General features: G+C 36.9%; 1 protein-coding gene across 3 annotated transcripts in view; it reads left to right on the top strand.

The window, feature by feature from the left end:
- SLC26A7 (solute carrier family 26 member 7) overlaps nucleotides 1-13,619 on the top strand; it is a 190,425-nt gene that overhangs the window by 81,628 nt on the left and 95,178 nt on the right. For all 3 annotated transcript variants that reach the window (XM_029222430.1, XM_029222431.1, XM_029222432.1), the window contains one exon: nucleotides 1,264-1,428. In XM_029222430.1, the coding sequence (XP_029078263.1) occupies nucleotides 1,264-1,428 (165 nt within the window). The remainder of the gene's footprint in view (nucleotides 1-1,263; nucleotides 1,429-13,619) is intronic.

The following is a 13,619-nucleotide window of genomic DNA, read 5'->3' as shown; positions in this document are numbered from 1 at the left end:
GTAGAGCCAGAATCAGAACTTAAGTTTTCAGATTTGAGCCCAGAAAACTCCACCCTAATACAAGTTTAGAGTATTACTGCTTTTGGCCAAGGGACATTGTGATATGATGGAAATGATATATTTTGCAATGTATGCTCTGGTGGTACTTAGATAGCACTTTATACTTCTCATATTTATCACTGTGACCTTTTGATAGAAAGAGATCTCATTGCTATTCTTTCCTTTGATTTCTTTAATAGTTAATCTTATTTTCCAACAAGAATTTTAAGACCTGACCTAAATATTATAATTAACACATTAAGAGGATATATCAGCATGACCCACTTTGTGTTCATTTTACAGTGTGGATACTCATTAATGTAATTTAATGTTACTTTCAAAACAACAAATCTCTATGACTGAGTTTACATGGATGCATTCAGTCAAAGAGTGGGCCATCTCCTAAAAGTTCTTTCTCTGCACTAATCATTGCAATGTTAGTAGTTAGTAGAGAAAAGAGAATTGATTTTTGCTGCCATCTTTTGTCCAGCAGAGCTCAATGCACAGCTTCTACTCAGATGAGATTATTTTGTCTGGCCATGAAATAGTTTTGCAATTGAGCATGATGCTAGAAGCAGAAAGGAAAAGTTTAAGAAGAATGACTTTCCTACTGATTCCTGGGTTTCTTAAGACATATTCCTTTAACCTATTTCTGTCTTTTGCTCTTCTCCATATACACATAAGTCCTGATGTTTTCCTATTAATATTTGCCCTTTACAGCTACTTGATGGAGTATCTAGTCAAAACAGTAGGTTTCCATTTCTCAGAACCTGGCAGAAACTCAAGAAATGGCTTTTCCTCCTCAATGCTTTTGAAGTTTTAAGCCTACTGGGTATAAAGTAGTGAATCATGTCCTTTGGATTTTTTAAAAATTATAGATATGATAATGCAAATTTTATTTTTCCCCACAGAACCCCATATATTAACTGATTTGAACATATTTACTTTTTTGTAACATATATTATTAGGAAAAGAGAAAAAAAGTCAATATTCAGAAAAAAACTGTGTTAACTTTAACTGAAGCACTTGTAATTGTACCCAAAAACATCTGGGGAATCTTGGAAACTAGTAATGTTCTCAAGAAAACTCAAGCTACTGAATATATAAAATTTAAGGAGCACATTTCACATCAGTTCCCTATGTCTGTGTATTGAAAATGAAAGTGTGTCAGATATTAATCCTTCTAGGAAGCTTGGGAAGTTTCATATTCCTTTGTCCTCTTAGGTGGCCATGTTTGTGCTACAACTGGGTAGTGCCACATTCCTGCTTACAGAACCTGTGATCAGTGCGATGACAACTGGGGCTGCCACCCATGTCGTGACTTCACAAGTCAAATATCTCTTGGGAATGAAAATGCCGTATATATCTGGACCACTTGGATTCTTTTATGTGAGTTTTTCCGTATGTCTTTGTTCATATATTTTGGGTGTGTGTTTCACATAGTAAAATTTGGTTAATTACAATGTTGAGATTATTCTATTTTAAAGCAACTTGGGCTTAAATAAAATCTTTTAGGATATTTTTAATGTGATTAAGGGTGTGAAACTAATTAGTAAAACCTACTAATTTGGGGAGCAATTCTTTGTAATAAACAATTAAATACGGTATAATTTGGGAACATGGTTGGAAAAATAGCTTGAATTTTTCTGTGACCAGATATGTTGCTAACTTCTAATGGAAGCCATCTACCAGGCTTGTGGCCCAGTGTAACAACAGTACACCTTACCACATTCTTTCCATATTGTGAACCCTGGTATAGATCAAATCAGAGGCTTGGTCAAAACTGGGGCCGAGTCCCAATAGCAGACAATCAGTTATTAAAAGTCACTTGAACCTGAGATAGGAACATGTGTCCAGTTTGAACATATTATCCTAATAATTCCCCATTCTTCTTGGTCTCTTTTGGAAGCTGACCTAAAATTTATGACTGCTCAGGAAGTCACATCCTATTGGAGTTTTATAAGAAAATCAATGTCTTGTTAATGAAGTTGAGAGCAACCAGACTTCATTTTATTTAATTTTATATTGTAGAGGAGGAAAAGTATATTTTCCTTCTATCCTTGAGGAGCTGGGGCTCCTGTAACAAAAGACTAACAAGAGAAAAACAAACAAGTATATTAGCATGTATATTTCATATACACATGGGAGAAACTCCGGGATTAGTAACTCAAAAGAAGTGGCTAGGATTTGGGTTTAAATAATATCTTTAGTTAAAACAAAGGAATAAGAGTTGAGGGAAGCAAGTTATGAGAAGGTGACCATGAAAAATACAGTGAACATGGGTAAGATTTATTATGCAGGTTTAAATCAGTGCCTTCTCCATTGGTAAGAATCTCTTGTGATTTAGAGTCATCTTTTTCTTCCTGGTACTAAGAGGAAGACACCCTTGCAAACAGAGATTTTCTATATAAATGTAAATTTCTCTATGAAAGGGTAACTTACACTGTTCTCAGAGGTTCCCTGTGTCTGTTGTTTCTCAAAATAATAAGCTAAAAATAATTCTTATACCAAAGAGGCATATTTTGGAGTGGCATATTCTGGTCTCCTACAATGTAATGTTCTATACTGAATTACATTAATGTTTTATAATGAGAGTATTCCCATTCCTAATATTCTTGCTCTTAATCAAGGAATGGCTGAATAGTAGCTCCATATATAGAAGTTTAATAAATTATCTAATTCCTGTTATTGAGGTGGTTTGTGGTATTTCACCATTATACACAGCTCATTGAAGATTTGTTTTATTCCTATGTTCTAGTTTGCATCCCTGATGATTTCATTGAGATCAATTCCTAGTTATGGAATCACTGGATTAAAATATTTTTGCCAAATATCAATCTGAAAAGCTGTACCAATTAATATTTACTCTCATCATTGTCAACTCTGATTATTACTATTTTTAAAATTTGCCATTTTGTTATGTGAAAAATAGTATCACTTTTCTGTTTGTGTGTTTCTCTGATTAGTTGGTAAAGTAGTTAATATAGATAGTAATTGGCAACACAAAGCTGGAAGCTTGTTCTAAATTTTTGTTATTTAGGTAATATCTTGCTCAGTGATTCATTCATTATAAGAAAGCATAAAACTAAAACAAGAACACTAAAACTGGAAGTGGAAACAATATAATTCTAAGCTCTAAATCAAACAAAAGTAGATCAAAATAGCTGTAAGTTATCAGGTGACTGGCTGAGTTAAAACTTTTGGTGATGCCAGGTGTGTACCAACAGAACCAAATCAGTACTAGATTCTGTCCTGATATCCTGGCTGGGAACAGCATGCTTGTCTGTGCATGAGCAGTGTAAAGAAATGAGTGCAGGTTACAAGCTGGCCACCTCAGTCATATTCACATTACACAAATAATCATTCCTCTTTTCACTAGTTGTGCTAAAAGAAGCTGAACAGCCGGATATGAGAACATTTGGTCTTTCAGCTTGTTTCTCTTGTGGCAATGTGTATAAAATTCTACATTGAAGTGTTTTGTGTATGATTTTTTAAATTTTGTTTTCTTGGAAGGTTAAGCTGCAAGCTACTTTTTCTTTGCCTTGTAGATCAGACACTGTAATGTGACTTTTGGGGGTCTTTTGTAAGGTCTCATACTGAAATGTAATCAGATTTAGAAATATTGTTAGATGGCTGACTATATTTGCATTACTCAGTTGGTGGAAGTTGGTATGCTTTGTGTAGATGGAAAACAAAGAAAAGTTTCTCTTGCTTTTCAAAGTCTCAGAGCCCTGCACTGTTAGGCACCTAGGTAAGAATGATGCTTTGGTTCTTGCCAAGGTTTCAAAATTAATGCTAATATTGCAAAGTCAAAAATTGTGATCTGAGCATTAGATTAAGAAATAGATTTTGCATCATGCATAGGTCACACTGGGACATTTAGAAGGTGTGCTTTGGTGTAGTTAGGCTAAAAAAGAACCTGATGATAATAATGTAAATCTGAACTTGCCCATGGATCATTTAGGTGGGATGTGAAGGAGGAGAGCTGAACTCAGTACAGAGGTATAGAACAGAGGACAAAATAGAGGCCTTGATCATCAGGTCAAAGAACCTAGAGGAGAATGATTTAACATATTTTTGGATTTTTTCTGCTTCTAAGTTCTCAAAACTGTTATATCCTTTATGAAAGCTACTCAAGTTGATGAAGGATAAAGAATATGTTACTGATATTCCTTGGAACATAAATTAATATCTAGACTATTTGAGACTCTTATACAATGTGCCAATCACCACTCCCAATAGTCTCAGCTGGAACACTCAAATTTCCTAAAACAATTCAGAATTGGCCAATCAAAATGTGCATTAATTAATTCCAGTAATAGCAGCGCTTATGGTCAACTTTGAGAGAAAACATAGCCTTTTGCCTTTATCCTGTTCTTAGGTTACTGCATATTGAGGTATCTTCCATCTGCCACTGCAATGGTTTCTACAGTGTCTTCTTCCTGGTGGATGCCTGATTCCGTTCTACTAAGAGAATCTAATTCTCTAGTTTGATTAGCTAAAATCTCTATCTCTTTGGTTACTTAGGGCTGGCAGATGTTCTTGCTTCCATGGAACATTTTAAACGATTAATTTGAATCAGATAAGGTTAGTGTTACATGCTCAGTTCTTCCCTCTCAGATTATAGAACAGACTTCCAATAGATCCTTTTTTTTGACTTATAGTTGATTTACATTGTTTCAGGTGTAATTCTTTTTCAGATTCTTTTCCATTAAGGTTATTAAAAGGTATTGAATATAGTTCCCTCTGTTATACAGTCACGTCCTTGTTGTTTACCTGTTTTATATATAGTACTGTTTATCTGTTAATCCCAGATTCCTAATTTATCCCTCCCCCCATTCTCTTTCCCCTTTGGAAACCATAAGTTTGTTTTCTATGTCAGTGCACTTTAAAAAGTGCTATATAAGTAATAGATACTAATCCTTTTCCTCTCTAGAGGACTGTTAATCAGATAAGCAAATCTAAATAATAAAACAAAATTATATCTTTTTTTCAACTTACAAATAAAGATGATTCCAAAATTTGTAAAACATAAAAAATATCTGCTATTAATGAGGGTTAGTCATCAGAAGTAAAGAAATGCTATGTTTTTTATTTTATTTTTAATTTAAAATAATTCCATCTATTCAGCTCATTCCCCCCCCAACCAGTTATAAACCCATTTAATAAATTATAAACAGTTCTGCAATATATTGTAAAACAAGCAGAAGCAATAATATTATGAGTCACTTCTATCTTTGGACCCTGACTCACCAGTTAAATCATTTTATTCCTGTATTCTCAAATTAATTTTTTTTTCTATTTTGTTATATTTTTTAGCTTTATTTTTTAGACCCCACATATAAGTCGTATCATAAAGTATTTGTCTTTCTCTGTCTAATTTATTTCATTTAGTATAATACCCTCCAGATCCATCCATGTTGTTGCAAATGGCAAAATTTCATTTTTTTGCGTGTGTGGCTGAGTAATATTCCATTGTATATATATGGTATATATATATATATATATATATATATATATATACACACCACATCTTCTTTATTCATTCATCTATTGATGAACGCTTAGGTTGCTTCCATATCTTGACTATTGTAAACAATATTGCTGTGAACATTGGGGTACATGTATCTTTTTGAATTAGCATTTTCATTTTGGGGGATTGATACCCAGAAGTGGACTTGCTGGATCATATGGTAGTTCTATTTTTAGTTTTTTTGAGAAACCACCATACTGTTTTCCATAGTGGCTGCACCAATCTACATTCCCACTAACAGTGCACTAGGGTTCCCTTTTGAGAGATTTTTATAAAAAGAAAAATAATTTTGAAGCTTATTTTAATACTCATTAGAAGGGAAATTCTCTAATTGATAAAACCAAAATCTAGAGAAAAAGCCTCACTATGTGTATTTTTGAAGCCTAAAAGCTTCTGGAGAAGGCAATCAGAGAGCAGGAAGATAGCAGGTTGAGACCAAATAAAATTTTTTATCAAATTTAAATTTTTGACTGATAGTTGGTCCCACACAGATAACAGGGAAAAGGTTAATTATTCTTGTCAATACAAAAATTGATTTTTTATACTGAGAAATGATGATGTATCTTTTTATTAGAAAGGATGTTTCCCCCCAAAAGGCACAATAAAACAAAAATTACTAGTTCATATTAGCAAATGTGAATTTCTTTGAGGTGGCACCAGTGTCTCAGCCTGTAGCAGCCTATGATAAATCTGGCAACATTATTTTCACTGGCATGGCTTTATATGAGAACTCTTCTAAATAATTCTGTACATTAAAGCCAAGAGCACAAGGCAAGCTTGGCAACACATTCACCTACCTTTTTTGGGAAGTTTTTACTTCCTTTTTCAAAATTGAGGAGTTTCAGAACCAGAAAGCAATTTCATTCCCACTCCCATCCCTGAAGTACAAGTAAAGCACTTTTCTAGTTTGGGTAGCTCTGAAGGCTATAAAGCAGGAACCAAGAATATTAACAAACTGGGCTAGAAACATCAGAAGGAAATCAAAGCCAATGAAACATTTTCTTCCATAGAGAATGAGATCACAATTAAAAATGTAAAAATGAGGCTTATATGTGAACAAATCTACTTTGAAGACACAGGCCCTCTGGGATTTCTGAATCAAGAACATGCTTTGGTAGTTTATGACAGCCCACATTTTCTCTGCAGTTATTGTGATATCTCTATTGTGAATTGTAAGGACGTTCAATACACCCTGAAAAATAGACAGAATAAATTGAAGGGGAGAGAAAAGGAATGTTAATCTGCAGCTTGAATCAATCAGGGATATAGGGGAGAGAAAATGTGGCAGGTTTAATTTGGATATGAAACAATTATATGGGAATTTGTAACAAAGGTTACTTTAAAATTCTAAATCAGAAGGCAAATATTTTAGCAATTCAATTATCTTGGGCTAAGCTCTCCATCCCCCGCAATTCACTGAAAAATGCATCAGCACAAAATCCAGTTGCTTAAGTAACTCAAATTAAACTTGGTTTTCTAGACAAGGGATGGCTGGATGCCACTTGGGCTTTGGCATGCTTGATTGTGAGTTTGGTGCAAGTGAGTTTTGTGCACCCATGCTGTCTCTAGCTGTTTAACATACCATACTTCCCCTAGATCACATTTTGGTTGGAGACTTAAAGTATCCCTTAAAGCAGTAGTTTATTGGGATAAATTTCCAGTGTAAGAAGCAGTTATTGATCAGAAATATGCATATAAAATGATGTAAAGAATAATAGAATGTTGTAATTTTTTTCTTCCTTTTGGGGTTGTTTGTATTCATGAAAACACAGACTGTGTTTGAGCTTTAAACTTAATATTAGTCTTGTTTTTCTATTAGTGTGTGCTACTTTGGGAAGTAGAGGGATTAGGGGAGCTTGATCTTAACAATAACCATTCTAAATTGTTTAAAGATATGTAGGCAAAGTTTATAGGAGACATCAAATTCTGAATACCAGAGAGAACTTGTGCCAACATCAATTTTGGAATGATCATAAATGGCTTTAATGGTCCCTGAGCAGGAATCTAGATCTGCTTAGGTAGAATTCAAATATAATCAAGTTGGGAACTTCCTGGCTGGGCAGTTGTTGAGACTCCGTGCTTCCACTGTAGGGAGCATGGGTTTGATCCCTGCTCAGGGAAATAAGATCCCGAATGCTGCATGGCATGGCCAAAAAAAAAAACATTTAAAAAAATAGACAAATATAATCAAGTTGAAAGCAAATTGGGGCAGGGAGAGGGTGTGCCTGGGCAATTGTGGCTCATGCTTAAAGTCTCCAAGGATGTGAAAGCTACCTTAAAAAACAAAAGCCAGGGCCCGCAGCAGACCTCAGTCTCATCTGAAAAGTGGAAGAGTTGAACTAAATGTGAGGCTTCAAAACCAGAAATATTCAACAGAATAATCTACACGTGGATGGGAAAAGATTAGTGTGCATCCTTGATTCAAGAGTTTAAGAACCACTATAATGGATTTACTCAACAAATGTTAATTGACCACCTCATAGGTGATGAGAATACAGTTGAGAAATAACATCCCTGTTCTCATGGAGTTTTATTGAAATGCTGAGGCAGGGGCGATGTGAATTAGGAAGGGAGGAGAAAAATTGGTGAACAAGATAATCTCAGATAGTATTAAAGAAGGAAACCAGGCAGTGTAATTGAAGCAGATAATGTGATAGAGTGAAGAAGTGATTATGCTCACCTTCTATTAATTGAGTAATTAAGTGAGTCACTGCATATAGGTTGGCTAGCCTAGTGCCTAGAAATGTTAGTTCCCCCACTCTTCTAGAAAGTGATGAATTTTAAACAATCTCTCCTATTCTTTCCATCCCAGTCTGCCCTCCCACCATATGTTTGTGGTAAGGATAATATAAAAATTTCTCTTCGAGGTAGAGAGAAGGAACTAAGGTGAATGCACTGTATAGATACAAATATACTTTCACCAAATGTGTATATGCTAAGAAAAAAACAGTCATGGTTCATGTTCTCAAAGTTTTTAGAATAAAGTTGGAAGGCATTATTGCTTCCCTTGGATTGACTTGATTCTGCTGCTGGTGTTAAAGGCACAAGGCAGCAGGTGGGTAGAGCTTGTTTGTCTGAGAAGCAGATAGGTGCCATTGAATCCCACCACTAACAAACAAAATCAGACTCCATGCTCCATGATAGTCTCTCTTTCAAAGGGTGGCATCTCCCCTCCATATATCCCAAGGGAAAAAGGAAGCACTGGGGAAGTTTGGAAAAATTGTTTGCTGGACTGAAAGAAGAGAATAGTGTGTGAGGCATTGGTGAATGTGTTGCTCTAGGGTTCAGAGAACCTGAGTCACAGTCTTGACTCTGTCACTTACAAGCCAAGTCTCCTAGGATAAGGTAAGTTACAAATCTTTGGAGTCTTGGTTTCTACATCTGTAGAATGAGTACATTCAACTGGTTGATTTCTAAGGTCTTTCTAGCTCTGACAAGTGTATTCTAAATACTGCCTTTGTTAGGCACTGTAGTTGAAATCCTTATCACAGCTATCCACCATGCCTATTTATCTGTGACAGGTGCTTAATCAGTTGGCTGTCTCTCTTAATGGTACTAATTGTTTAGTCACTGTTACTAAAAGCTTTCTGTTTAGTTTCAGTTTGTGTTTTATCTTGGTTACTTTTATCTTTGTTAACTTGAAGAGGAAGGAATTTACTAGGGTATATAGGGAACTCCAAAGGCAAAAGCTGTGAGTCCCTTTGTCCGCTGTATTGCTAGGGCTGCCATGACAAACTGTATAGACTGGGTGGCTTAAAAAATAGAAATGTATTTTCTCACAGTTCTGAATGCTGGAAGTCAAAAATCAAGATGCCAATATGGCTGGTTTGCTCTGAGGCTTCTCTCCTTTGCTTGTATATGACCACCCTCCTGCCTCTTCTTATGGTAGCACCTCTGTGCATGTGCATTCCTGGTGTCTCTCTGTCTGTCTTAAGCTCTTCTTTTTATAAAGACACCAGTCAGATTGGATTAGGGTCCACCCTAAAAGCATCATTTTAACTTAATTATCTCTTTAAAGGCCCTGTCTCCAAATATTATGAGTCACATTATGAGGTATTGAGGATTTGGGCTTCAACATATGAATTTTAGGGAAACACAGTTGAGTCCATAACACCCTCTTTGAATTGTCTCAGCAGTGAGAAGCATTTTACTTGGTAACTGTGTTTGTAGCCTATGGTTACTGTAATAAATTACCATAAACATGGTAACAAAACACAAAAATTTATTCTCTCATTTACAGAGGCCAGAAGTCCAAAATCAAGGTGTCACCAGGGCCACACATGCTCTGGAGGTTCTAGGGGAGAATCATTCTTTGTCTTCTAGCTTCTGGTAGCTCCAGGCATTCCTTGGCTTATGGCTGCATCACACCAAACTGTGCCTCTGTCACCACATGGCCTTCCCCTCTGTGTGTATGTCTGCTCCTCTTCTGTATCCTATAAGGGTACAGGTAACTGGATTTTAGACAAATGTCTATGCATAGATTATGCCAAATGTGTTTTCAGACCAAAGTCTGAACACATGGTAACAAGCATGTATGATTGTTACCATTTTTCTGGAGATATTCCTGGATTTGTGGTCGATGACTGACACAAAGTCATATATTGGGAGTTAAGATTCATAGATTTCAGATCAGTACTTAATACCTACCATAAAGTAGTGTACTGTCAGATTTATTAAATTTTGTTGGTTATACTATCACTTTGTTGTTTCTCTAGTGAAACACAAACCTATTTTTCTCTGGGCACAGGTGTTTCTATACAGGGCCTTCTTTAGAACTTCAGTAACAGTTGTACAATGAGAAACTATTGAATGGGTATGACCATTGAAACTATTAAAACTATTAAAATCAGACTCCATGCTCCATGATAGTCTCTCTTTCAAAGGGTGGCATCTCCCCTCCATATATCCCAAGGGAAAAAGGAAGCACCTTTCTAGACCTCCTTTTTTCTTAATTAAATTCTGAATATGAGGGTTTTTAGCTTTGGATTTTGCTTCATTCTTATAAAAACAGAATGATTTAACATCTGATTATTTAGATCAAATAGCATATATCAAAGATGGATTACTTGAGATTTACTGTAATAATAGGTTTAAAATTTAGATCAATGTCTTGTACAAGTAGAACCCTAATAAACATGTTGAGTGAGATTGCTTCTCCAAATAATAGCAGTAGCCATGTCATGATGGGATCTCCAGGTTTCCAGGGGCTACCTCAGAAAGATGGTGCAGTATTAGGACGTGAGCTCACCTCTCCTTACAGAAACATCAAAATCACAACTAACTGCTGAACAACCATCAACAAAAAAATGCTGGAACCTAACACAAAGAATATCCTACATCCAAAGAAAAGGGAGAAATCACAATGAAACAGTTGGAGGGGCATAACTGTGATAAAATCAAATCCCATACCTATTGGGTGGGTGACCCACAAGCTGGAAAATAATTATACCACAAAAGTTATCCCACAGGAGAACTGAGCCCCATATCAGGCTCCCCAACCTGGGGGTCTAGCAATGGGAGGAGGAGCCCCCAGAGAATCTGGCTTTGAAGTCCTATGGGGTTTGATTGGAGGAATTCCACAGGACTGGGGGAAACAGAAACTCCACTCTTGGAAGGTACATACAAGGTCTCATGTGCACCAGGACATGGTGAAAAAAGCAGTGACCTCATAAGAGCCAGGTTCAGACCTAGCTGGTAGAATTGGAGGGTCTCCTGTGGAGGCAGGGAGTGGTTGTGACTCACTGAAGGGACAAATACATTGGCAGTGGTAGTTTTGGGGAGTACTCACTGGCATGAGCACTCCTGGAGGCTGCCATTTTTCCACCAAGAGGGGGCCCCACCCAACAGCCTGTAGGCTCCAGTGCTGGGACACCTCAGGCCAACCAACCAACAGGGCAGCAACACAGCCCCACTCATCAGCAGACAGGGTGCTTAAAGTCTTCCTGAGCCCACAGCTTCCTGCTAAACACATCCCTTGACACAGCCCTGCTCACCAGAGGGACAAGACCCAGTTCCACAAACCAGTGGGCAGAAACATGTCCCTCCCATCAGGAAGTCTGCACAAGTCTGTTAGACAGCCTCACCCACCAAGGGGAAGACAGCAGAAGCAAGAAGAACTATAGTCCTGCAGCCTGTAGAATGGAAACCACAATCACAGAAAGTTAGACAAAATAAGCTAGCAGAGGAATATGTTCCAGATGAAGAAACAAGATAAAACCCCAGAAGAACAACTAAGTGAAGTGGAGATAGGCAATCTACCCAAAAAAGAATTCAGATAGTAAAGATATCCAAGATCTCGGAAGAAGAATGGAGGCACAGATTGAGAAGATATAAGAAATGTTTAACAAAGAGCTAGAAGAAATAAAGAACAAACAGAGATGAACAATACCATAACTGAAATGAAAAATACACTAGAAGGAATCGATAGCAGAAGAGCTGAGGCAGAAGAATGGATAAGTGATCTGGAAGACAGAATGGAGGAAATCACTGTCATGGAAGAGAATAAAGAAAAAAGAATGAAAATAAACAAGGACAGTCTAAGAGACTCTGGGAAAACAGTAAAGTCACTGACATTTGCATGGCAGGGTTCCCAGAAGGAGAAGAGAGAGAGAAAAGACCTGAGAAAATAATTGAAGAGATAATAGATGAAAACTTCCCAAACATGGGAAAGGAAACAGTCACCCAAGTCCAAGAAGCACAGAAAGTCCCAGACAGGAAAAACCCATGGAGGAACATGTCAAGACACAGAGTAATCAAACTGACAACTTAAAAGCAAAGAAAAAATGTTAGAAGCATCAAGGGGAAAAGCAACATAACAAATGAGGGAGTTCCCATAAGGTCATCAGCTGATTTCTCAGCAGAAACTCTGCAGTCCAGAAGGGAGTGGCATGATATATTTAAAATGATGAAAGGGATGAACCTACAACCAAGAATACTTTACCCAGCAAGGCTCTCATTCAGATTCGATGGAGAATCAAAAGTATTACAGAAAAGAAAAAGCTAAGAGAATTCATCACCACCAGACCAGCTTTGCAACAAATGCTAAAGGAACTTCTCTATGTGGAAAAGAAAAGGCTACAACTATTAAAAGAAAACTACGAATGGAAAAGCACACCAGTAAAGGCAAACGTACAGTAAAGGTAGGAAATCATCCACACACAAATATATCAAAACCAGCAATTGTGCAACAAGGAGAGCACAAATGCAGGATATTGGAAGTGCATTTGAAAATAAAAGACAAGTAACTTAAAACAATCTTGTTTATTTATAGACCACTATATCAAAACCTCATGATAACTGCAAACCAAAAATCTACAAGAGATACACACACAAAAAAGAAAAAGGAATCCAAATACAGTACTAAAATTGTTAACAAATCACAAGAGAACAAAAGAGGAAGGGAAGAAAAAGACCTACAAGAACAAATCCAAAACGATTAAGAAAATGGCAGTAAGAATATACAAAATCGGGGCTTCCCTGGTGGCGCAGTGGTTGAGAGTCTGCCTGCCAGTGCAGGGGACACAGGTTCATGCCCCAGTCCAGGAAGATTCCACATGCCGTGGAGCGGCTGGGCCCATGAGCCACGGCCGCCGAGCCTGCGCATCTGGAGCCTCTGCTCCACAACGGGAGAGGGCACAACAGTGAGAGGCCCATGTACCGCAAAAAAAAAAAAAAAAAGAATATACAAAATCGGTAATTCCCTTAAATGTAAATGGATTAAATGCTCCAACCAAGACATAGACTGGCTGAATGGATGCAAAAACAAGACCCATATATATGCTGTGTAAAAGAGACCCACTTCAGATCTAGGGACACATAGAGATTGAAAGTGGGGGGATGGAAAAAGTTATTCCATGATAACAGAAATCAAAAGAAAGCTGGAGTGGCAATATTCTTATCAGACAAAATAGACTTTAAAATAAAGACTGTTACAAGAGACAAAGAAGGGCACTACATAGTGATCAAGGGATCATTCCAAGAAGAAGATATAACAATTGTAAATATATGTGCACCCAACATAGGAGAACTTCAGTATATAAGGCAAATA

Source organism: Monodon monoceros, unplaced genomic scaffold (genome assembly GCF_005190385.1).
Source record: "Monodon monoceros isolate NGI ecotype Baffin Bay Population unplaced genomic scaffold, NGI_Narwhal_1 Super_Scaffold_14, whole genome shotgun sequence".
NCBI lineage: Eukaryota > Metazoa > Chordata > Mammalia > Artiodactyla > Monodontidae > Monodon > Monodon monoceros.
The sequence above is the reverse complement of the archived record's forward strand: the minus strand, read 5'-3'. Positions and strand labels throughout refer to the sequence as shown.